We start from the raw sequence: 24,755 nt of genomic DNA on the forward strand, positions 1-24,755 counted from the left end.
AAGAGAGCATGGATAAAAGAGAGGAGGAGGAGGAGGAGGAGGAGGAGGAGGAGGAAAGAGCGTCAAACAGAGGTGAAGAGAAAAGGAAGAAGAGACAGAAAACATGATGAGTAATAGGATCAATAAAAACAACATGAATATTGACTATTGGCAAAACTAGTGATTAATATTAATGAGAAATATTTGTGACCATTTTCTTTGCACATGTTTGAAACAGAGTCCGACCGACATGGATCTTTGAGGCTGATGCAGCAACAACATGTACTGATACATCGGTTAATATATATACGTATTAAAACCAGAATCACGGCCCTGTGGTTGAGTCTCAGTCACAACTGGTCAAACTATTCCAAAAACATGACTAGTGAGGTCCCCTTGACCTTTGACCTTTGGCCTCCCAAATTGAATCAGTTCATTTGCGAGTCCAACTGAACATTTGCTCCAAATTTGATGAAATTCCCTGAAGATGTTCATAAGATAACACGTTCACAAAAATTGGAACAACCTTTCAGAAAGAAAGACTGAAAGACTGAAAGAGAGAAGGAGAGAAGGAGAGAAAGAGAGAAGGAGAGAAGGAGAGAAGGAGAGAAGGAAGTGTGTCTCACAGTTTTCGTCCTGGGCGGTGCACTGCAGTGGGATGCCGAAGAAGGACGTGTAGGAGTCGTTGTACCAAACCAGCAGCTCAGTTCCTCGGGGGATGTCCATACAGGCTCTGTAGAAGATACACGACCTGCAACACAACACACACACACTTTTATTCTGAAAGGACAAACACACATCCTCCAAGAGGGGCCTCTTGCAGCCGCAGCATCACAGGCGAAGAAGAAATATCTGAAATAATAATTCTAATACCACTTGGCAAGTACTTTATTTAAAAGCACTTAGTTTGACTCAGTTAGAAGAGTTAATGTGTTATTTGTAGTTTTACTTCGATGTTCAGTCGAGTTCTGATGAATAACGTGAAGATTACGACTCATGACGGTTTATAGATGAGAGTTAGATCAGGGGTCAAAGGTCAGTGAAGTCCTCTCCTCTGAGGATCATGAATATTTATAACTGGGACAAAGACAAACTGTCCAGGTCTGGAAACGCCTCTTGTGCGATAACAGCTCCACTTCCCATCAGACTGAACCCAGATGATTTATGGGAAATATCTGTTGTCTCTCACGCAGACGCAGCTGACGACCACGATGCCGGCGAGCAGAAGGTTCCCGGGTCACGTGACGCTGAAACAACACCTGACCCGCCCAGAACCATCGTCCTGACAGAGAGGAGTTCATGTCCAGACGTTCCCACATCTCCTCCTTCTGCTGCCACGACCATAGCTGACAGGTCACAGGTTCAACTCCCACACGTCTGCCATGTTTTACTGCCAAAGTGCCTCCGAGCCAGAGAACAAATGACTCCTCTGCAAACAGCCTGAGACGAACACTCCAAACCAGAGCTGCTCTTTAAGGTGAAGATGATTAGAAACACATTTGGTCTCCTCGTGTGTGAAGTTTGACTCGACTTCAATAAAAAGCTTCAGTTCATCATCACGTCCTTTAACAACCTGAGATCTGAACCGGCTCCGTGAAGACACACAAACACAAAGCTGCTTCCAGACATGAGCTGGAATGTTCTGGAGGTTCTGTCAGAGTGAGTCCATGTGAGGAACCAGCAGGACAATGTGTGGAAGCTTCCCAGAGAGCGAGTGGACGTGTTGATGAGGTTTCTAATACAAACATCTCAGGATGAAGAAGAGGAGCCGGACACGTAGAAGACGAAGACGTCAACTTGGAAACACGAGGAGGTTCCAGATCTTCTGGTGATGAGGGCCGACGCTGGTGTGGATGAGATGAACTCTGAACTTCTTTGGTCCACATCAGCAGGTGCATGTGTCCGCGCTGCTGCCACCCGGTGGCCGGAGGGTTTATGTTTTCATCTCGAGAGCGATTCGACTAAATTTCTCCGGATTTGGTACGAACGTTCAGTCGGACTGGAAGATGACCTGATTAGAATCTGGAGGACAGAAGTGAAGGTCTGACAGACTGGGAACCTGGACATGTATTTCCTCCGGCCACCAGCTGTCACTGGGAGGAGCAGTAGAGAACGAGGGAGCTGACAAATGAGCTGATGTAACTTCAGACGTGATTTAGACGAACGACTCTGGACGATTCATCACAGGCACGATTAACACGGCTTTATTATTACTGTCAAAGTGACGAAGAGAAATAAACTGAGAGAATGAGAATCTGAGAAGAGGAAAAATAATTAAAGGAGGAAAAGAAAAATTTGAATCGGAGAAAAAAGAAGAAAAAGTAAAGGAATGAAGAGGAGGAGGAGGAGGAGGAGGAGGAGGAGAGGGGAAAACTCTCAACTGAATGACATGATGCTTATGTAATTAGGAGACCCCGCCAAAGTAAAATACCAAGACGTAGGAAATTAAAGGTTGAAACTAAAGAAAGACTGAAAGAGAAACAAAGAGAAACAAAGAGATTAAAATAGAGGAAAAGAGAAGTGGAGGAAACAGACGATGAAAGACAGAGGAGGATATTTAACAGTTTTAGCGTTTATGATGGTACTGTTATTATATATATATATATATATAACTACAGTAGTACTGAAGTGGTCGTGTGCAGAGCAGCTACAGACTTGGTCCAGTGACACCAACAAAAATAATCCTCTCATGTACGTAAACATGAACGGATGCTGATCAATGACTGTAAATAAAGATGGACGACTTGTCGAGTGATCCTGGTTTCCATGTTAGCAGATGGGACATGGACCATCCATGTATTGATGTGGAATAATTTAATATTTCAGAATTAAATGAAGAATTTCAGGAAGGAATAACACTGATGGTTTCATGTTGTGATGGTTTTGGCCAAAACCTGAAAAACTGACACACACACAAACTCAAAAGAGCGTAAAATGATTTGATTTCTGGTAGAATCGAGTCCAAGACTGTAAGAGTTCAAGGAGAGAAGATCTGTGTGTGTGTGTGTGTGTGTGTGTGTGTGTCTGTTTTATTAATCCTTTCCACACCAGGGGAGGGGCGGGGTGGTGCCGGACCCATGTGAAAACACAGCCGGGTGGGACTGGTCCATAAATCAAACTTACCCAATGACCTCCCCGGATTAAAGGAGAAGTGGGGAGGTGCTTGTATGTATTTAAAACAAATGTATGTGTTTAATACACACACGCTGCTGCAGGCAGGCCGGGCCGGGTTATAAATCAAACACATCCAAAGGCTCTCAGGTATGAAAAATAAAGACCCCCGGCGCCGAGCAGCTGCTCAGCAGGACGCCTCAGATCTGAGATCTTCTGTTTTCATACAAAGCAAAACTCCTTTTATTATCAGCTTTTAACTAAAAACAACCAAGGACCAGTGTGAGGTCATAAATCTGACAGAGAAAACACCTTAAACTGTTCAATAAAGTGTCTCCATGAGAATAATCTGAAATAATCCTGTTGATAAAGACTCACAGAGACAAGTAGAAGTTTGACCTCTGAGAGGAAAATCACGTTATTACATCATCATTTATCAGATTAACTGAAAAAGTCCAAGCATCCGTCAGAAACTTAAAGTTCAGTCACAGAAGGACACATCTCAATACTTGTGTTCTTCATTGATTCAAACACAGACCGTGTAATGACCAGCAGGGGGCGACTCCACTGGCTGTTTTAAAGAAGTTAATAAAACGGCTACAGAGACGCACGTGTTCACAGATTCTTGCTTCCGGTTCAATCGATGTTTAGACGAGACTAAGTTATAAAAGTTGAGAGGTGCACGACAGCAGAAATGATTTCATGTTCACAAAAATGGACATAACCCCCCCCGGCCACCAGGTGTCGCCGAGACATAAAAACATTTTGTTTATTGTCCAGGCCGAGTGAAGAAGTTCTCACCTGTACTGGACGACCATCATGTTCTGCTCCCCACAGTGTCGGGCACAGCGGATGTACCTCATCCAGCTGGACTTACTGGGATCGTTTCCATCGATGAAGTGCTGCAACGTTCCCTCTGTGTCGTAGATCTGCAACACAAACATCAGGGTTTGAGTGAGAGAGAAGAGACCTCGTGCACATCTGTCCTGACCTCGTGCACATCTGTCCTGACCTCGTGCACATCTGTCGAGCACAGAGTTTGGAAGATCCTCATCCATCTAACAGCATTAAAACTTAATTCAAGTGGGTTCAGGAAATGAGTATTAATTTAGCTTTATTTAAAAACTGTACGTGATATTGTGGTACAGTAAAATCTGCACATCTTTAAAGATTCATAGCAGCAGGTGTTTCTGTTGCACTGTTCTAAAAGTGGAGTTTCCTGGAGAATGAATCTTTGTGTCTTCACTCGCAGCTTCAACAGAAGAAGTAACGCTTCATTTGAAATGTTTCAAACAAGCCGTGGCAGTGAGGCCTGTTGGGTGTGAAACGTTACACAAACCTGATTTACACCTCGTTAAAAGCCTCGCGGCACCGGCTGCCAACGTCTGAGCCATAACAACAGCTTCAGACGTCTAAAAATAATGTTTCACAGCAGCAGTGGAACCGAAGACGTGAAACATAAACCAAACACGTCTGTGATTAAAGAAGGAAGAGGAAGAAGAGACGCTCTCCACACTTCTCTTAGTTAGTAAGTTCTGCTTGTGGTGGAAACTGTAAGACAACACGTGTGTGTGTGTGTGTCTGTGTGTCTGCGTGTGTCTGTCTGTGTGTGACTGTATTGAGGAGGTGTTGAGGTTGTGTATAAGGTGATGACCTGAGCCAATAGCTGCTCTTCTCTGTCGTCCACATGATCAATGGTGTCGAAGACTCATCTGTTATCGTCTGAAGGTCCATTAGTGTGTGTGTGTGTGTGTGTGTGTGTGTGTGTGTGTGTGTGTGTGTGTGTTGGTGTGTATATATCTGTCTGTATATCAGTGTGTGTATGTGTGTTTCTACAGAATCTTGAGCTCTTATGTCTCTGTGTTTAAATTCTAATCCGAATGCTTCTCACACATTTCATCATTTACGTTCAGAGGAAACTTTATATTTTGCAAAAATATCTTTCTAAAATCATCTTCGTTAAAAAAATTACTTAAACTTCTCAATTTCCAAGTTTTTTTAAACAAACTTTGCTCAAAGGTTTGTTGTCAGAGCCTCCGATGCTCAGCAGCTGTGATGATGTGTGTAGCAGTTTGTCAGTATGTGTGTGTTCGTGAGCAGCAGCTGTGTGTGTGTGACCTGAGGTTCAGTAAAACTCCAGCAGCAGCTGCTCCACTGCCCCGTGTCGTTCTGTCAGACACGTTTTCGTCGCCTCTGTTTATCGAATCCATCGCCACAAAATTCCGTCCGTGAGACAAACGGCCGAATTCAACACGTTGTTTAGTTCAACAGTTAAAAAACGTTGGAAACACAGTCGAGCTGCCGGCGTCACTTCACAGCTCCGACGTCACTTCACATCTCAGAACAACAAAACGGACAAAAGTGTTTTTTTCTGCTGTTGCTGCAGCTTCGGTTTCTAAGACTGAGATGAATCCTCAGTGTTTGAGTTTCAGTTTGTCTCAGACGTTAAATCACAAACTGAGACACCAGCTGCGGCTGCAGGAGACAGGACGGGGCTCAGGTCAGTTACCACTGATGAGGCTGATCTGGTGTCTGGATTATTGATGAATGATTATTGTTCTGTAAAACATCAGGTTGGAAAAAAGTGACAAATGTTAATAATTGATTGACTTGTTTTTAATTAGATCCTCTGGTTGGTTCCTCTTCCTCTTCAGTGATGTAATTGCCTCTGTTTAAAGAATTAGCGCCACCTACTGCTCATCTTAATAAACTCCAATCACTCCTAATATCCAAACATTAATGGTGATCAGATGGAAACTCGTCTCATGTGTCTGATGTTGATCTTCATGAGAGAAGCTTCACGTTCAATCCACTGGTCAAGACACAAAACTGAGTCTGTGGATTCAAACCAAAGTCTGACATGAGAACATCTTTTGTTTCTGACTGACGACTGACAAGGAGTGATCTGCACAACCTCAGCCAACAGCGTGTGGGTCTGTGTGTGTGTGTGTGGGGGGGGGGGGGGTCTGTGGGTGTGTGTGTATGTCTGTGTGCCGCAGAAAGTGTGTCTGAAATTGACTGACAGTGTTTTGACCTTTTGACCTTATTAAAGAGAGTAAATGTTGTTCTTGTCTGAACTGAGCACACGCTCCAGAGATACTCTGAGTGTGTGTGTCTGTCTGTGTGTGTGTGTGTGTGTGTGTGTAGACAGGAATGTGGTTCAGTTATCAGTGAAAAACACTTAAATGCAGCTCTGAACCAACACTGGCATGTAAATGGCTGCTGCGCCTTCAGAAGACGACGTGTGTTTGACAAGTGTGTGTGTGTGTGTGTGTGTGTGTGTGTGTGTGTGTGTAAGCTGTGAGATATCATGTCTGAAGGTGTGATGACACTTTCTTTCTGTCACACACAGAATATGAGGAAGTTCAGAGTTTAGATTGAAAACACTGAACAAAGCAACAGGACTCGGGCTAGGATTCAGGACACAGGACTTAGGACAGGAATCAGGTTAGGACTCAGGACAGGACACAGGACACAGGACATTCAGGACTCGGGAAGCAGCTGCGTCCATGAGTCACAGCAGATGGTGGAGAAATCAAATTTATCAGAGACGGACGGAGCGAATCAGAGGCTGTAACCAGGATAATGTGTTTTTTACAGTTTCTTGTAACATAATGTTTCTGTCTGGCAAACAAATATCAGATATCAGATGTTGGAGCTTTCCTCCAGCACATGAACCCATTTCAAACCAGTCCCCACATGTTGCACCATAACACCATCAGCTGTGAATACATACTTCTTCTTCTTCTTCTTCTTCTTCTTCTTCTTCTTCTTCTTCTTCTTCTTCTTCTTCTTCTTCTTCTTCTTCTTCTTCTCCTTCTTCTTCTTCTTCTTCTTCTTCTCCTCCTTCTTCTTGTCTACACAGAACTCTGTCGTCTTCTCTCTTCTTCTTCTTCTTCTTCTTCTTCTTCTTCTTCTTCTTCTTCTTCTTTTTCTTCTTCTTCTTCTTCTTCTTCTCCTCCTCCTTCTTCTTCTTCTCCTCCTTCTTCTTGTCTACACAGAGCTCTGTCGTCTTCTCTCTTCTTCTTCTTCAGTCCAAATACAGTAAAACTGTTCCTGAGAGCCGATCAATGCTTGCACGCCTCTGTTCTACAGCTAATCAATGAGACTCCACTAATTCTACTGTTATCTGCTGTCTTCATCAGCCTCCTCCTGTTCTCCCTCCTCCTCCTCATGTCCTGTTCCTAATCTCACTCTTCCTCCTCCAGCAGGTGTTGGACAAAACTCACTGGAGAAGTGATGTCAGGAGAACCCATATAAAGTAGTGTGCTCAGTAAATGGGATTTCTTGTTGTGGTTCTTTGCCGTGGTATCGTATTTGGTATCGAGAGATGTGGAAATCTCAGGTAATCGATATCGACTACTACGTTTGAAATATAGTGACATCTCTTCACTGGAGCTGCTACAGGATTGTAAAATGAGATTATTCGCAGACATCATGTGCAGATGACAGATTCAAGATCAGTCCTCGTCTGCTCGATCTCCTTTCTGTCATCCTTCCTTCTTTCTCTCCTCTTTAAAGACATCTGATTCCTCTCCTTGTTGTCATCCCTCCCTGACCACAGAATGTGTTGGTTGACTTGCCAGCTCAAAAGAAAAGACGGTTAAATAAGAGCTCCCTCATCCCGTCTGTGACGAGCTGCTGTTCGGTCCTGTGCTCGTTCAGTTTTCTTTAGCATAGTCTGTCTTTGACAAGTTCATTTTTCAGCAGCAAGCCTCATAAACCGTGCTGCCATCACCACTGCCACCGCGCCGCTGCCGCCGGGCCCAAGAGCAACAGTCTGGACCTCCGCATACAAACGTCTGGGACGCCTCATCAGCTGAAACAGTGTTTTCAGCGAGCAGCGCGCCATCGCCATAAATCAGAGGGGTAATAATCGTTCAGAGAGACGGATAATATTTAGATAACCGACCCTGATTCCCCTCAACGTCTGGAGGCAGAGCGGCTGCTTTCTCACACAGCAAGGACCAACAGGGGGAAGCAGCAGAGCGTGAAGGACCAACACCACGGAGCCGCCAGAGGGCCAAGGAACATTACCCAGAGGGCCGAGGAACCAACATGACCCAGAGGGCCGAGGAACATTACCCAGAGGGCAGAGGAACCAACATTACCCAGAGGGCAGAGGAACCAACATTACCCAGAGGACCATGGAACATTACCCAGAGGGCCGAGGAACATTACCCAGAGGGCCGAGGAACATTACCCAGAGGGCCGAGGAACATTACCCAGAGGGCCGAGGAACCAACATGACCCAGAGGGCCGAGGAACATTACCCAGAGGGCAGAGGAACCAACATTACCCAGAGGGCCGAGGAACATTACCCAGAGGGCCAAGGAACATTACCCAGAGGACCATAGAGCCAACATTACCCAGAGGGCCGAGGAACATTACCCAGAGGGCCGAGGAACCAACATTACCCAGAGGGCCGAGGAACCAACATTACCCAGAGGGCCAAGGAACCAACATGACCCAGAGGGCCGAGGAACCAACATTACCCAGAGGGCCAAGGAACATTACCCAGAGGGCCGAGGAACCAACATTACCCAGAGGGCCGAGGAACCAACATTACCCAGAGGGCCAAGGAACATTACCCAGAGGGCCGAGGAACCAACATTACCCAGAGGGCCAAGGAACATTACCCAGAGGGCCAAGGAACCAACATGACCCAGAGGGCCAAGGAACATTACCCAGAGGGTCGAGGAACCAACATTACCCAGAGGGCCAAGGAACATTACCCAGAGGGCCAAGGAACCAACATGAACCAGAGGGCCGAGGAACCAACATTACCCAGAGGGCCGAGGAACCAACATTACCAGGAGAGCTGAGGAACCAACATTACCCAGAGGGTCGAGGAACCAACATTACCCAGAGGGCCGAGGAACCAACATTACCCAGAGGGCCGAGGAACATTACCCAGAGGGCCGAGGAACCAACATTACCAGGAGAGCTGAGGAACCAACATTACCCAGGGGGCCAAGGAACCAACATTACCCAGAGGGCCGAGGAACCAACATTACCCAGAAGGCCAAGGAACCAACATTACCCAGAGGGTCGAGGAACCAACATTACCCAGAGGACAGAGGAACCAACATTACCCAGAGGGCCAAGGAACCAACATTACCCAGAGGGCAGAGGAACCAACATTACCCAGAGGGTCGAGGAACCAACATTACCCAGAGGGCAGAGGAACCAACATTACCCAGAGGGCAGAGGAACCAACATTACCCAGAGGGTCGAGGAACCAACATTACCCAGAGGGCGAAGGAACCAACATTACCCAGAGGGCCAAGGAACCAACATTACCCAGAGGGCAGAGGAACCAACATTACCCAGAGGGTCGAGGAACCAACATTACCCAGAGGGCCGAGGAACCAACATTACCCAGAGGGCCAAGGAACCAACATTACCCAGAGGACCGTGGAACCAACATTACCCAGAGGACAGAGGAACCAACATTACCCAGAGGACCGTGGAACCAACATTACCCAGAGGGCCGAGGAACCAACATTACCCAGAGGGCCGAGGAACCAACATTACCCAGAGGACAGAGGAACCAACATTACCCAGAAGGTCGAGGAACCAACATTACCCAGAGGGCCGAGGAACCAACATAACCCAGAGGACCGTGGAACCAACATTACCCAGAGGACAGAGGAACCAACATTACCCAGAGGGCCGAGGAACCAACATTACCCAGAGGGCAGAGGAACCAACATTACCCAGAGGGCCAAGGAACCAACATTACCCAGAGGACCGTGGAACCAACATTACCCAGAGGACAGAGGAACCAACATTACCCAGAGGGCCGAGGAACCAACATTACCCAGAGGGCAGAGGAACCAACATTACCCAGAGGGCCAAGGAACCAACATTACCCAGAGGACCGTGGAACCAACATTACCCAGAGGACCGTGGAACCAACATTACCCAGAGGACAGAGGAACCAACATTACCCAGAGGACCGAGGAACCAACATTATCCAGAGGGCCAAGGAACATTACCCAGTGGACAGAAGAACCAACATTACCCAGAGGACCGTGGAACCAACATTACCCAGAGGGCCGAGGAACCAACATTACCCAGAGGACCGTGGAACCAACATTACCCAGTGGACAGAAGAACCAACATTACCCAGAGGACCGTGGAACCAACATTACCCAGAGGACCGTGGAACCAACATTACCCAGAGAGCCAAGGAACCAATATTACCAAGGGACAGAGGTACCGCCATTACCCAGAGGACCGTGGAACCAACATTACCCAGAGGGCCGAGGAACCAACATTACCCAGAGGACCGTGGAACCAACATTACCCAGAGGACAGAGGAGCCAACATTACCCAGAGGGCCGAGGAACCAACATTACCCAGAGGACAGAGGAGCCAACATTACCCAGAGGACCGTGGAACCAACATTACCCAGAGGACAGAGGAGCCAACATTACCCAGAGGGCCGAGGAACCAACATTACCCAGAGGACAGAGGAACCAACATTACCCAGAGGACCGTGGAACCAACATTACCCAGAGGACAGAGGAGCCAACATTACCCAGAGGGCCGAGGAACCAACATTACCCAGAGGACAGAGGAACCAACATTACCCAGAGGGCCAAGGAACCAATATTACCAAGGGACCGAGGTACCGCTATTACCCAGAGAGCCGTGGAACCAACATTACCCAGAGGGCCGAGGAACCAACATTACCCAGAGGGCCGAGGAACCAACATTACCCAGATGTATGGGTATCACCAGGGCCGAGGAACCAGTTCCTATCAGATCAAGGTATAATCAGCCACAAGCCTTAGGTACCCCTCCCCCCCACCAAGGTGCCTTTCCCACAGGTCCAAGGTGGTAACATCTCTAGGACGGAGGTAACACCACCTAAAGGACTCAGGAACCATCACTACAAACTCAACCTCCCCCAAACCACCTTGTTCACCAGTGTTATCACCACAACTTACATACATTTCTTAACCTTAGAAACATGTCTCAACTTTCAACAATATTTCAATGTGTTCTGTAACTTTTTATTTCAGTTTCTTGTTTCATAATAACTTTGTCTGTACTTTTCTTCACTTCTCGTAACTTAAGATGGAATCATCTACATTCTACGATGTTGAAATGTTTCTCAGTTGAAGAATCATATTTTTAGTTTGTCACTCTAAAGGTTTAAAACATGAACTGATTCCTCGCTCTGTGTTCAGGAGAATAAAGAAAGTGTCAGAAGAAGAGAAACAGAGAAGCAGGAGAAGATGCTTGTTACATGTCACATGACTTAACATGTGTGTTTATGCTTCAGATCTTTTTTTAACATTACATCAGAACATTTTTCTGATGAACAATATTGACGGAGCTCAGCTGACAGAACTAATAATTGAGTGTTGGTGCCGTGATGACCATTCACAGTTTGTAACCGGTGACATGAGGTTCACATGTTTTCACACAGCAGCTCGTCGCAGCGTGTGAATCCTCGTCAGCTCGGGAGAGGAAACAACCAGCGGCTGTATCACTGTGTAAAAACACGCTGATCAAACAACCTGCTGGATTATGAAGAGTCCACACACATGTTCACACACACTCTGTGTTTTTCTACCTCCGAGGTCCTGATGGAAAACCCCAGTCTTTGTTCTCGACCCCCCGTGGTGACCATGCCTACAGGGTGATGTCACACAGCGAGGGAAACGTACGAGAGGTTTAACCAAACAGCCGCGAGCTGCGGACTAAGGAGAGATCAGTCAAACCTGAAGACGCTGAGCCGCAGAACCAACATGTCGGGTCAGCTCCAGGTCTCTGATCTGCCCAACGTGTCGATTGGACCAAAGAAGAAGAAGAAACCAGCGAAGAAAACTCAAATTCTGTTCATGTCCAGGTCGATAGTGTAATGTGTGTGATGACTGTAAAATGATTTCATGCTCTTATGTTCAGAATCACTGTCCTCAGGCTGTCCACTGCTGCAGCTCCTCTCTTCAGCCTCTGTCGCAAACACTTGGTTTAAGGTCCTGTCTCTTTAAGAACCCCCCACCCCCCCCCCCGATTGGTCAGCTGCTTACTAATCGATTAGCAAATGTCGGGCTCCTCACCAACTACTGGAATCAATTAAGGGGCGTGGCAGGTGAGCCGCTGGGCGTGTGCTAGGCAAATGTGGGACATTGTAGTGTCACATGACTCAAATGAACCAGTAAATTAAAACATCCGTCATCGCCACAAACAGACACACACACAGACAGACACACACACAGACAGACACACACTGTAGTTAATTCCGATCCATACACAAAACGCTCTGCTGCTACAAACACTGACGACACAGCAGATGAAAAAGTCCCAGCTGCTGTTTTAGGACATTTCTTTTTAGTAATTCCAGATAAACGTGAAACTCACTGAACGCTGCTTTTATCACTGAGGTCGTTTTTCTGCTTCGCCGAAACACAAACACCTCGAAACAAAACGTGTCATCATGACATCAAACCATCGATGACGATCACGTAACGGAGGCGATGATGTCGATCTCAGACTTTGAAAAATAAAAAACAGAGTCGGCCGTTAAATGATGACATCAGTCGAGCGAACATCAAGGAGCTTCAACCACAGACCACTGAAGTCGATGTGAAGTCTGACGGGGGGGGGGGGGGGGGGGGGGCGACAGGGAGACGCTGACGGACGAGCACCAGCCACAGACAGAACCACAGACCACGACAGGGATTCAGCTGCAGGACGCAAACGCAGAAAATTCATCTGACGCCAGCAGCCGAGGATTCTCTTAATCCTTGTGTGTCCCATCATGATCCCACACTAACACAATATTGTGTCTCCAGCTGAGCGGCTGACGTGTTCCTCTGGTCTCTGAGCTCGTCCAGGCTGATCCTCGTAAAGAGAACTCCTGTAGAACCTCGGCTCTCGTGTTTTCACTGAACATTCTTTTCAATCCAGACGACGTAGAGGTTCTGACCCAGAGGTCACGGCTTCAGACGAGGTCCCTCAAACATTACTGTCTTTATTTCTGCTACAATATTTACAATGTTTTACTAACGATATAATATATATACTATTTTACATCTGATGTAAAAGTCTGAAGTTCTGGCAACTTAACACACATATATTTATTTCATGTTCATAGTGACATTCAACATATTTTCATTATTATTATAATTGGTGTTTTAAAGCAGTTTTTATTACTTTATCGATTAACTAAACTCTCCTTATTTTAATAAACAGGTTATAAATAGATTATCTTAATGTCATATTAACAATTGTTTTTATATATATTTTTTTACTTAAGAGCTTATAAATGTTTAATTTGATCAAGAGTCAAAAATATTAAATATGATCACACATTTTACGATGAGAAAAGCAGCAAACGTCTCAAACTGAAGTGAATCCATCAGAGTTCAGATCAGAGCCGACACACGAGCGCAGAGAAAATCTGAATTATAACCAAAATGAAAATCAGATCAAGTTTGTCTCCATGTTTCCGTCTCGTGAGTCTTCGTGATAACCTGAGAATTATTCCACCTTAAACTTCAGCTCTGATCTCAGATCAATTTGTCGAGCAGTAAAATTCTGCAGCACCACAGAGAAGCTCCGCCCCCTGGTGACGGCAGGCGTCTTAATTAAAACTGGCTCTTCCTGGACGCCATGGACAACATGACACCGGCTCCCTGATTGGCTATAGGACACACATCTCTTCCTGTTTTGGGAGGCGTCAATAAGCGAGTTTAACAACCAGTGAGCTTTAATGGGATCTGTGTGCAGAGCCTGGTGGTCAATAGGCCTAATGACCGGTTTCAGCCCGGCAGCCGATAACCTGCCGATGTGAGAGTCGGGTTATTGGATCAGGGTTTCTCCGGGGGGGGGGACAGGAAGTTCAGACTCAGTTTGTTAAAAGGTTTTTTTCTGACTGATTTACCTAAAAACAGCTGCAGAGAAAAGAAGAATTTATTTCTCCAGTCGAACCTTCACAAGCTTTTATTTATATGATTTATTCTATATCACAGAACAGTTTCATCTCAGCACGTGTTTTTATTTATTTAAATGAAATTATCCAAATCATTTAATTAAATATGTCACAAACTTAAATAGATGCAGCAAAAATAAAGAGAAAGGAAGTTAAATACCAAGATTTAAAAAAGTGTTTAAATAAAGAAAAAGTTATCATTAGACACTGAGTTAAATATTTTGGAGAAGAAATTAATTCTTATCTGTTATTAATGAATTGGTCAGATTATGCAGATCAGTCGGGGGCACGGCTGGAAACTCACATTTGAAACTTTATTCAAATTTAAATTTAAATATCAAAATTATATTTCAGAACCAATATTTTAAATAAAGATATTATATCAATAATGAAAAAAAAATTGACAGAAAGGAGTAAAGTTTTAATAAGTCAGTTATAAATCATTAAGAGCTTTAAATATAATGTCTGTTTCAATGTTCTTTTCTACTATTTATTTTTTATTTTATTGCCTCCATTGTTTCCTCTTTTCAAATTTAGGAGATTAAAAATGCTGATGATTTATTTTAACATCTCAGGAATCAGAGAAACTAAGAAGTGTTGTTTATATATTTTTTCAGTTTCTTCTGAACTCTTCTGAATCGGTGACGAGTTGTCCGCCGACATTATGAAGCTCCAGCTGCTCGTCTGTGTCTGTGTCTGTGTCTGTGTCTGTGTCTGTGTCTGTGTCTGTGTCTGTGTCTGTGTCTGTGTCTGTGTCTGTGTCTGTGTCTGTGTCTGTGTCTGTGATTCTCCAGATTCTCCTGTCGAGTCTCTGAAGTTCACGTTTAACAGCCGAAGAACAAACGTGACAACAACATGAAACTTTGTGCGTCAGCGGCAGAAAGTGTAAAATCAGACTGAACTCGTGTTCGGATCCGGACGCTCGCTCCTTCAATGGCCGCCCCAACCCATCGCCCCCCCCGCTCCTCAACCTCTGACCCCCCCGCCTCACACCCCCCCCCCTCCCCCCTGACGTCCTGCTGTGGTCAACAGCAGAGAGACTGATGTCCGGTCAACCGACGTCTGACTGACCTTTACCAGCTCGGCCACGGGGGACTCATCTATCTCTCCGTCTCCCAGCATCCCTCATCCTCCCCTCGTCGCCCCCCCCCCCCCCCCCCCACAATGCTAATGCAGCTGTTTATAACTGCCACATTGACTTTCTCCTGCCACTGTATGTAAATACAATCTGCTCTGATCAATGGGTTCACAGCTGACATGAAGTTGACCACAGACACACACACACACACACACACACACTGCACAAGTTGACAGAGACACACACACGACTGCACAAACGTTTTGTATTTTACATCCACACAAAGACAAACACACACAGGGTGAAGTTCATAAATATAACACAAGGAATAAGAATAACAGGAGTGTGTGTTCCTCCTGAATAGTGAGTTTCAGGTATAAGCATTGTCCCACACACACACACACACGCTCACACACACACACACACACACACACACACACACACGCTCACACACACAAACACACACTCACTCACCTCCCACAGGTGCCGCGTGTTCCTCATGGATCCATGCAGTTTGTCCAGCAGCAGCGGGATCCCCTGAAACGGACCGATCCAGGTTCCCTGAGGAATCCTCTGAGCTGCACAGATCCCGTAGCCCAGACCTGGAACCGTGCTCGTGCACAGACACACCTGCACACACAACACCCCCCCACATGAGTGCACGTTTCTCTGTGTCATTTGTTTCTATGCATCACGGGTCGAGGTGAAAAACAACATGTGAAGAGAGACTGAGAAAAGAGAAAATATCAGGAAATCACAAACTCCTCTGCAGAGAAGAGTTCAACGATTTTGTGACATTTTTCTAATATTCTAAATATTACAAATCGTTATGAGTATCTATAAAAAGCCGACGCAGGCCTCACCTCTCTGGGCAGATCTCTGAGCCAATCAGGGACGTCCGGCAGGGTGACGGGGGCCGCCGAGCTGCTGGTGCCGACGAGGCGGCGCAGGGAGTGAAGCGGCCCGTGCATCGGACACTCGCCGTTCCTGTTGTCTGCACACATGTCGCAGCCTGAACACACAAACACACAAACACACAAACACACAAAGATCAGACTTCACCTCGGATAGAAACCTCCAGACACACAGGAGGAAATACAAACTAACTCAAATCAAGTTCTCATGTTTATTTCAATCAGTCAATGGTGGAAATTATTATTTAAGATTCTAACAATAACAGTTTGTGATAAAAGAAATTTGATTGAATAGGATTTTGTTTATTTTCTTTAAGCATGTATTGTGATATTACAGTTTTTTAAGAAACCAGAACACAAGTTACGCACTAATACATAAACATATCCACACTAATACTTCTATATACTTATACACACTAATATTTATATATACTTATACACACTAATACTTTATATAAACTTACAAACATCAGAGGGACGATGTTGTATAAACCTCATCAGACTCTAATGATTTTTGTATATGACATAATTTACACTATGTCAGATGAATTATTGGTTCTTATATGAATAGTTTCTGATCAAAATACAAACTTTAACTTGTGTGTGTTATTTGAAGAGATGTTGGAATACACACACACACACACACACACACACACACACACACACATATTCACACACGTGATTGATTGATGATTGATCACAGCTCTGTCAAATTAAAGGATAATTCCGCTCTTCACCGGCTCGTTTGTAAAAACCCGACAGTGAAAAACTGAGCGTGATGAAAGAGGATCTGAGTTCTGACCACGAGGAGAAGAAACATTTCTCCGCGGTGTTTTTCCAGGTTAAACGCGGCGAGCAGCGTTTTTCTGGGAATTAGCGAACGTCAACATTTACCCAGAGATGCAGCCTGACAGTAATGGACGTTAATTGACTGTAGCAACATAATGAGAGATTATTATCTGGACAGAAAAGTCCCACACAGCCGAGACGCTGAGAGCAACAGGATGTTCATGTTGTCGTTGGGTTTTTAAAATGTTTTTCTCCAAATTAAATATCCGCCTCTCGACAGGGAGAAAGCTACTTTTACACCATGATGGATTGAGGTTAATTAAACCATATTATTCTCATTTATTAACCACAAAGTGCAGCTCGGCGTCACGGACGAGTAAATGGGAAAAATGTAAGAGGTTGAATTCTCCTCGATCCTCGACTCTGAACTCAAACTACCTTTTGGACCAATCAAAGGAAGTAGAGACAGCATTAAACAATAGAAGTACTGGAGAACTGTAGAGTGCTGTAGAGTACTGTGGAGTACTGGAGTACTGTAGTACTATGGAGTACTGGGCTTGAAGGTGCTGATGCTGCAAGTGATAACTTTACCAGATAAAGCATCATTCATCTCCCCCCCCCCCCCCCCCTCTGATAACGCTCTGTGGCTCGTTCCTTCAAACCGAGGAGTTTTCATCCTCTCGTATTTACATGAAACATTTTCATCTCTTCAGACGCGTCTCGTTCTAGAAGCTCAGTTTTCTTCAGCTTCACAAACACATCAGACCCAGAATCCTCCTGTTCCGACTCTTTGAAGAGACACTTTCCATTTCTACGTTTGCACTCCTCCGACTCTAATCCCGTGATTTAGTGTGAGTGTACAACACAGTTTTCTGTCCTGACTCATTAAAGCAGCTAACACGGAGAAGGTCGAGGGTCACTAACAAACTCCTGGACGTCTCTTGAACAAACCCTCACACTTCATAAAGCCTCTAGATGTTAATGGCTGTTTGTTTCCAGCACAGCTGTGAGTCCAGATGAGGACGGACCACACAGCGAGCTGCTCGCTCCCCAGACCCAGAGCAGGCCGAGCTGCTCTCTCTCCAGCTACTAGTTTTCACTTTACAGAAAACGTCCTGACGTGTTCGGTGTCAGTTTCCACGATGAAGCCTCCGCACAGGAAACAGAGTCAGAGAGAAGCTGGTGAAGACGTGTCCCTCCGGAGGTGGTGGAGACCAAACACAGAGATAAAACCCAGAGAGCAGTGAGGACACGTTCTACTGAGGAGCTACAGTTTGTTTGGAGACTGAAGAACAGAGGATGTTGCAGCTTGTTTAGTCCAATGAGATAAACTGTGATTGGTGAATATGGGCTAAATGGATTGATGATTGATTAAAGTACGTTCGGACGCAGCTCCTACAAACACAAAGGTCATGACCTCTGTAATATTTCTGTGAATTTGAGAGATTTAGTGATGGATCAAAAGTTTTAGGTAAAAATAAAATACAAGTTTTATAGATTTACAGATGTAAAGGCTTTGAAACAACATTAGGATGACAGTGTGTTAATTAAAAAAACGTATCTGAAACACCTGATCGATAGGCTCTGACACCTGCCCCCTGGTGGATTGTCCCTGCACTGCATACAGTAGTCCGAAGTTTTTAAGGTTCTGATAATAAAAGCATTTCAAGACGAATATAGTGAATTCGTGTTGAGTCAGATATGAAACATCAGATCTGTAGCATTATTTACCTGTAGATCCTTCATCTTTACTTTATATCTCATGATGTTTTATCTGCATTTTGATAAATCACACGTAAATAATGTGCGTATGGAAATGTGTTTATCACAAAACCTTGTATATTTTAGAAATGTAAAGAAATCTTGTTTTTCGGTTATGGACGTTTCAGTCGGTTTAGTTCTTTTTTCAAACAGAAAACTTTTTAATTTTTAATTTTGCCCTTTTGAAAGAAAAAATGTTTTGCTGTGTCACTTTTTGAAATGATGCAATCACAACTTTTGTTCTGTTTCTGAAATGAACATTGTTGTCCTCAGTAAATAAAACTAAATAAATACCATAACTAAAATATAATCTGCTAATTATTCAGTTTCTTTTGAATTTAGTCAAAAGCTCAAAGTAAAAACTGCTGAATGATCTGGTTGTAATTTAATAAGTCAGACGTCTGTAGGTTTGTGTTCATGTTCAGAAGAAGTTGGAGGCATGTTTGTAGTTTTTAATATTAAAAATTAAAACAGACTTTCAGACACAAGAGGGTGAAAACGACCTGAAGAGGAAACAACAGGAAGTGACATCAGAGTGTGCTGCCTCCAAACACACATCCAGAAACACTCAGAGTTTCTCTGGAGACGTTTCCTGATGATTCAATTCACTTCTTAAAAATCTCCACAAACAATTAAAATAAACAACAACTCGTCACATCCTGAGAATCCAGAGTAAAAAAGGAGAATTTGGTAAAATGTTCTGCTTTGACAAACACGTAATCTAATTTTCATTTCACTCAACTTAATTTCTAAACGTTAAACATGGAGGTTTGTGTGACAGATGAAAACCAACAATCACATCAGAGTTTGTGTGAGAGTGTGTGTGAGTGTGAGTGTGTGCGTCTGTGTGTGTGTAGCTGACTTTATTAAATTACAGTAAAACTGCCGGCTGACATTAACTCCAGATGCGAACTGGAAGAATTGATCTGTTTCTCATCAAACCTCAGCTGTCCCATAACTTCCTGTCGTACGTTTTACTGCTGGAACAGAATCATACGACTCTAAATTCGTTCTAATTTATTGAACATAAAAAAAAACAATATTTATAGTCTTATTTTTCTGCTCTGTCACTAATTATTAAGTACAGTATTTCAGAAAAATCTGCATGTTTTCAGATGAGGATTCAGAACCAAACTGTAAAACATTGAAAAGTGATTTAAATTTATTTTGATTTTGATCATTTTGACTTTACTTCATAGATAATATGTTGCGTTGTGTACGGTGAAGCTTTTTAATACATTCACCAAAATACTTCATGAACTTTAATAAGCAGCAAAACAACAGCTAACACGTATTTAACACGTCACCGGTTCGAGTCTATTATTTAAATGTCATCTGAGTTTTTAAAGGTTGAATCATTTCCATATATTAAAAATGTATTAAATATTAAATAAACGTGTAAAGCTTCATTCCAGAGTCGTTCTTCAGAAGAGAACTTCCGTCTGAATCTGATGGAATCAGGAGTTTAAAATCATATTTGATTGATCTCAAACAAACCCTGTGGATTATTTAACAGATTTAATTTAACATTTCAGCTGATTTCAGACAGAAGATGAAGTGTTGATTATTTCATAATTATCTAATTCATAATGAAGGTTTGAAAGACTAACTGTCTGATGGAGAGAAAACATCTGGACCATTTTGGTTTTATTCATTTAACTCTTGTTTCCCTCGGAGGATAAATCTTACTGTAACGGCTTCTACAGTTTACTTTCTTCATGATTCATTCACTTTATTGTTTGTTCATTTTTTAAAAGATACGACTTTAGATTCAGGATGAAAGTCGTCATCGTTACTAACATTTTATAAAACAGAAGAAACTAAAACTCTGTGAAGTATGATCAAAACATGAACGTCTGTTAAATCCGAGTCTAGCAATATGTGATACTTTTATAGAAAGTAAAATTAACTGAATTATAATTTACAACTGATTTCAAATATCTGTTGACGGATTCAAAAACATTCCTTTTCAGCACTTTTTGCCTCCATATTTGTATTAATATTATTATTGGTTTAATTAATAATCTGGGTCAGAGAGTGACACACGAGGGATTGTGCGTGTGTGCATGTGTGTGTGCGTGACTGCTTTATCTACAGCCCCCCCCCCCCCCCCCCCCACACACACACACACACACACCCCAGGAGACCTCAATAAAGCGTGTTGGGATGATAAATAGCGGGCCGGTGGCCGGTGGATCGATCCCCCCCCCCCCCCCCCCCCCCCCCCCCCAAACACACACACACACTCCTCTCTCTCACTCTCTCTCTCTCTCTCTCTCTCTCTCTCTCTCTCGCTCTCTCTCTCTCTTCCACAAACACAAAACTATATACAGCAATTAATTCCTGCTTGTCCCTCCATCCCTCATCGGCCCTGCCGGCGCGTATCGACGCAGATTACTGCTGATGGTCCGTTTTATCACCGCGGAATGCACACACACACACACACACACACACACAGACACACATACACACACAAACAGACACACACACAGACGCACACACAGACACACACACAGCCGCAGTGATGATGAACTCGGACGCTCGGCGGGAACTTGTTACATTCAACGTAAATAGCCGTTATTAAATTATATTCAATTATTGTTATCATTATTAAATATTGAAGCAGGTTCATTTTAAATCAGCGTCTTCAGAGGAAAACGATCAATGAGCTGATGGACTGATAAATACTCAACTGTTACTTTACTGACATAAATAATACTAACACTAATAATAATAATAAAATACATATATTACAGGAGTGTTTTATTTTAATGATACAAATTGTGACATCAACACAATTAGACACTCTACGCGCCACCATCTGTATTTTGACGTCAGAAATATCATAAAAAATTCGTAGTAAAGTTTTTAAATAAAAGTTTAAAATAATCACAATAAACTCCCAGAACATTAAGGAGAAAAATAACCTTATAAAATAAAATAACATTATGCAACAGAACTTTAAAACCTCTCATCCAAAAAGTCGAGTGATCATTAATTATTCATCATTATTATTATTATGAGAAAACATCAGCAGCACGCTAAAATCAATCGCTCAATAAATCAATGGAACGGACTTAAAATTCAACCTTAGATCGGTTCCGGTTGAACGGACACGAGGCTTCACGTCACGGTCTCCGTCTGTGTGTGTGTGTGTGTGTGTGTGTGTGTGTGTGTGTGTGTGTGTGTGTGTGTGTGTGTGTGTGTGTGTGCGGACAGATATTGACACCGTCACGCGTAAAAGTCGCGCACACGCGCATCAGCAGAAGAAAGAGTTTGACTATGGGAAAATGTTTTAGCTGCAGCAAAAATAATAAATTTAACAGTTGAAGACGATTTAAAGTTTAATTAGAAAAAGAGTTTTGACGCTTCGGATTGTTTAATGTCACTTATTAAATTAATAGATGTTGTTGATCCAGTGAAATTAATCATCATAAATAATGAACCGAGTGAGTTGAAGGAGCAGAAAAACTAAAACTCTTATTTAAATAGAAACCCAGTGAAGTCATATCAAATCTGACTGTCCCACAAACCCCAACTTCAAATATCACTTTTAATAAAAACCTTCATGTCTTAATAAACAGAGGCTTTGAAAACATTTAGTCTGGTATCCAAAATTTAAATGAATGGATATTACATGTATGATAAATGTGTTTTAAATTGTGATCTATTTTAATTAATTTCTCACATAATTATTTCTCTTATTTATGTTATTTTCATTTATAAATATATCTGCTGCTACAGTTATTCATTCTTAGGAGCTTAGAATAGAAATATTTTTGAAAATCAGAGTAAATACACTCGATCAATAAACTGCACAGATAAGAAATGAAGGAACACACGACAATACAATATATATGTTTGACTGTAATTTAGCTTATTCTTAATTATTATGAAATAATAATTAATTATCAGGAATTTACTGAGAACTGCCAAGCAAGACTAAAAAGAGAGACAAAAAGCTGGAGGTCAAAGTCTCCGCTCACACACACACACACACACAGTCTGTAACTCAGTGAGAACCTCACACACGTGTTAAACAAACCACACGTATGTAAACACAACTTGAGGCTCAGAGGTGAAGACACAGCGAGGCCTCGTTTCCCGTTTTCAACTTCTATTGAAGTCATGAAATCCTCATCACAACCTGAGCACTGGCAGAGGGGTGTGTGTGTGTGTGTGTGTGTGTGTGTGTGTGTGTGTGTGTGTGTGTGTGTGTACGTACGGTTGTTGGCCTCTCCTGTGTGGTTGCTCAGTGGGATGATCTCCATCCTCTGCTGTCCGTACAGGTAGTAGTCCAGCTCCTCCGACGTCAGCTTGAACCTGCTCGTCGCTCCCTTCCCTCCCTCCTCGCCTCCTCCGCTGCTGCTCTTCACACTGGACGACACCACCCCCACCCCCCCACAGCTCTGCTCTTTGGCCTGATGGAGGAACCCCATCGCTGGGTTGTGACCCTGCTGGTTCTCCGGGGGGACAACCACCAGCATGTCTCCTCCTCCTCCGGGGCCTCCTGGTCCTCCTCCTCCAGGGCCTCCGGGCCCTGCGCACACCGGGGCCAGCGCCTGCCCAAAGAGAGCGATCTGCTGGGGCACGGGCAGCTGGGAGAGCCCTTGGGAGGTGGAGATGGAGAGGGAGGAGGACGGGGTGAGAGCTGCTGCTGCTGAGGCTACTGCCAGTGAAGAAGAAGCTACTGAGGAGGACGTAGAAGAAGAGGAGGAGGTGCAGTGCGTGGAGGCCAGGAGGTGGCTGTGCAGGCGGGACGGGCGCAGGCCGTCCATGGGGATGGAGAGGCGGTCGGGCTGAGGCGCCTTCAGCTGCGCCTGAGGGAAGAGCTGCTGCCAGTGCTGCAGGTAGGACGGGTCCACCTTCAGGAAGGCCGAGCCGCTCGGGTCGCCCGGCTTCAGCATGGCTGCCCCAAAAGGTGCTGAGGAAACAGAGGACGAGCTGTCAATCATCCCAGCACACAGGACGTGGACACACACCATGTCCATGAGGACAGAATCACAATAAACAGTTTAAAGTCACTGCTCAGGTCCAACGTGTGTTTTCTTTCAACTGAGTTCAGCCTCAGGACTCACGTTCACTCTGTTTTCAGAATATATCACAACCGGATTTACTGGATATTCACATTTCAGTTGTTAAATCAAAACACAAAATCTGGATTTGGTGGATTCATCCTGATTTATAGTATTTCTGTTGAATTTACACAGAAATTGAAAGTCTGTCTTCACATTACAAAACATCTCTTTCAATGGGATGATGTCAGAGTTGAAATATAAATACAAATGTTTATAACTTTTTAAACTGTGAACTTTTAGCTTAAGGTGTTAATCGCTGCCTGCAGTTGAAATCTCCTTATTTAAAATGACACTTTGATTATAACTTGATCCTACAAATCTATTTTTCGAACCTTTTGTTTCTGATTCCACCTGATTGCTCCTCTTTAATAAAGAGCACATTTGAAGTCAGGAGCTCATCAGTTGATGCTGAGCAGATCTCACTGGGGCTGAAGGTTTGAAGTTCGACTTTAAAAGAAAACACAGATTTTTTTTAGTTTACAAATCATCAGCAGAGACACGACCCATCCGGCTGCAGCTTTAAATCAGTCAAATATGAAATAAACACCAAGTATATAAATTAAAATCGTTAATTTGATCATCTGACTGAGACTCTGGAGCCGATTCGCTCTGAAGTCACATTTTATTATCACATTATTATTATTCTAAATTAATAAGTGTCTTTCTGTGGTAGAAGCGTGTTCGGAACCCGGTCCTGAGTCCGGACGCGTACAGAAGAAATGGAGGCTCAGATGAAAGTGACCTCAGCCCCGCGGGTCCGAGCCGCACGGTGGTCAGCGCACAGTTTACGCACGAGACGCGCGAAAAGCTCCAAATACACGCAGTTTTGATAAAAGTGCGTGGAAGCTTATGCACAGTTTGGATAAGTTTATAACGTAAAACTGATAAAGGGTAAAAGTTTCTCGCGGGTAAATAAAGACTGAGTCCAAGTCCGAGCGGCGGTACGGCGGCTCGTCCGTGGCCGAGCAGAGGCAGCGGAGCGCGGACTGAGAACCCGCGGAGAGTCCCGGGATGTGGCTCTTTCTCCGGGTTCAACGAGAGGAGGCTTACTGCTCTCAGAGGCTCTGCGGCTCCTGGGCGCTGATCTCCGGGCA

The 24,755-nt window shown here is 43.9% G+C and overlaps 1 protein-coding gene across 2 annotated transcripts in view; it reads right to left on the reverse strand.

The window, feature by feature from the left end:
- Positions 1 to 23,490, reverse strand: part of prdm6 (PR domain containing 6) — a 41,538-nt gene extending 18,048 nt beyond the window's left edge. The window contains exons 1-6 of one of the 2 annotated variants that reach the window (XM_053419990.1): positions 23,115 to 23,490; positions 22,809 to 23,078; positions 15,983 to 16,131; positions 15,594 to 15,749; positions 3,892 to 4,019; positions 606 to 730 (exon numbers count right to left, since the gene is read on the reverse strand). In XM_053419990.1, coding sequence (XP_053275965.1) covers positions 606 to 730; positions 3,892 to 4,019; positions 15,594 to 15,749; positions 15,983 to 16,131; positions 22,809 to 23,078; positions 23,115 to 23,490 — 1,204 coding nt within the window. Of the gene's footprint in view, positions 1 to 605; positions 731 to 3,891; positions 4,020 to 15,593; positions 15,750 to 15,982; positions 16,132 to 22,808 lie in introns of both variants that reach the window. The other variant, XM_053419989.1, reaches the window with a different exon arrangement.
- Positions 23,491 to 24,755: the final 1,265 nt, after the last annotated feature.

Source organism: Pleuronectes platessa, chromosome 4 (assembly GCF_947347685.1).
Source record: "Pleuronectes platessa chromosome 4, fPlePla1.1, whole genome shotgun sequence".
Lineage (NCBI taxonomy): Eukaryota > Metazoa > Chordata > Actinopteri > Pleuronectiformes > Pleuronectidae > Pleuronectes > Pleuronectes platessa.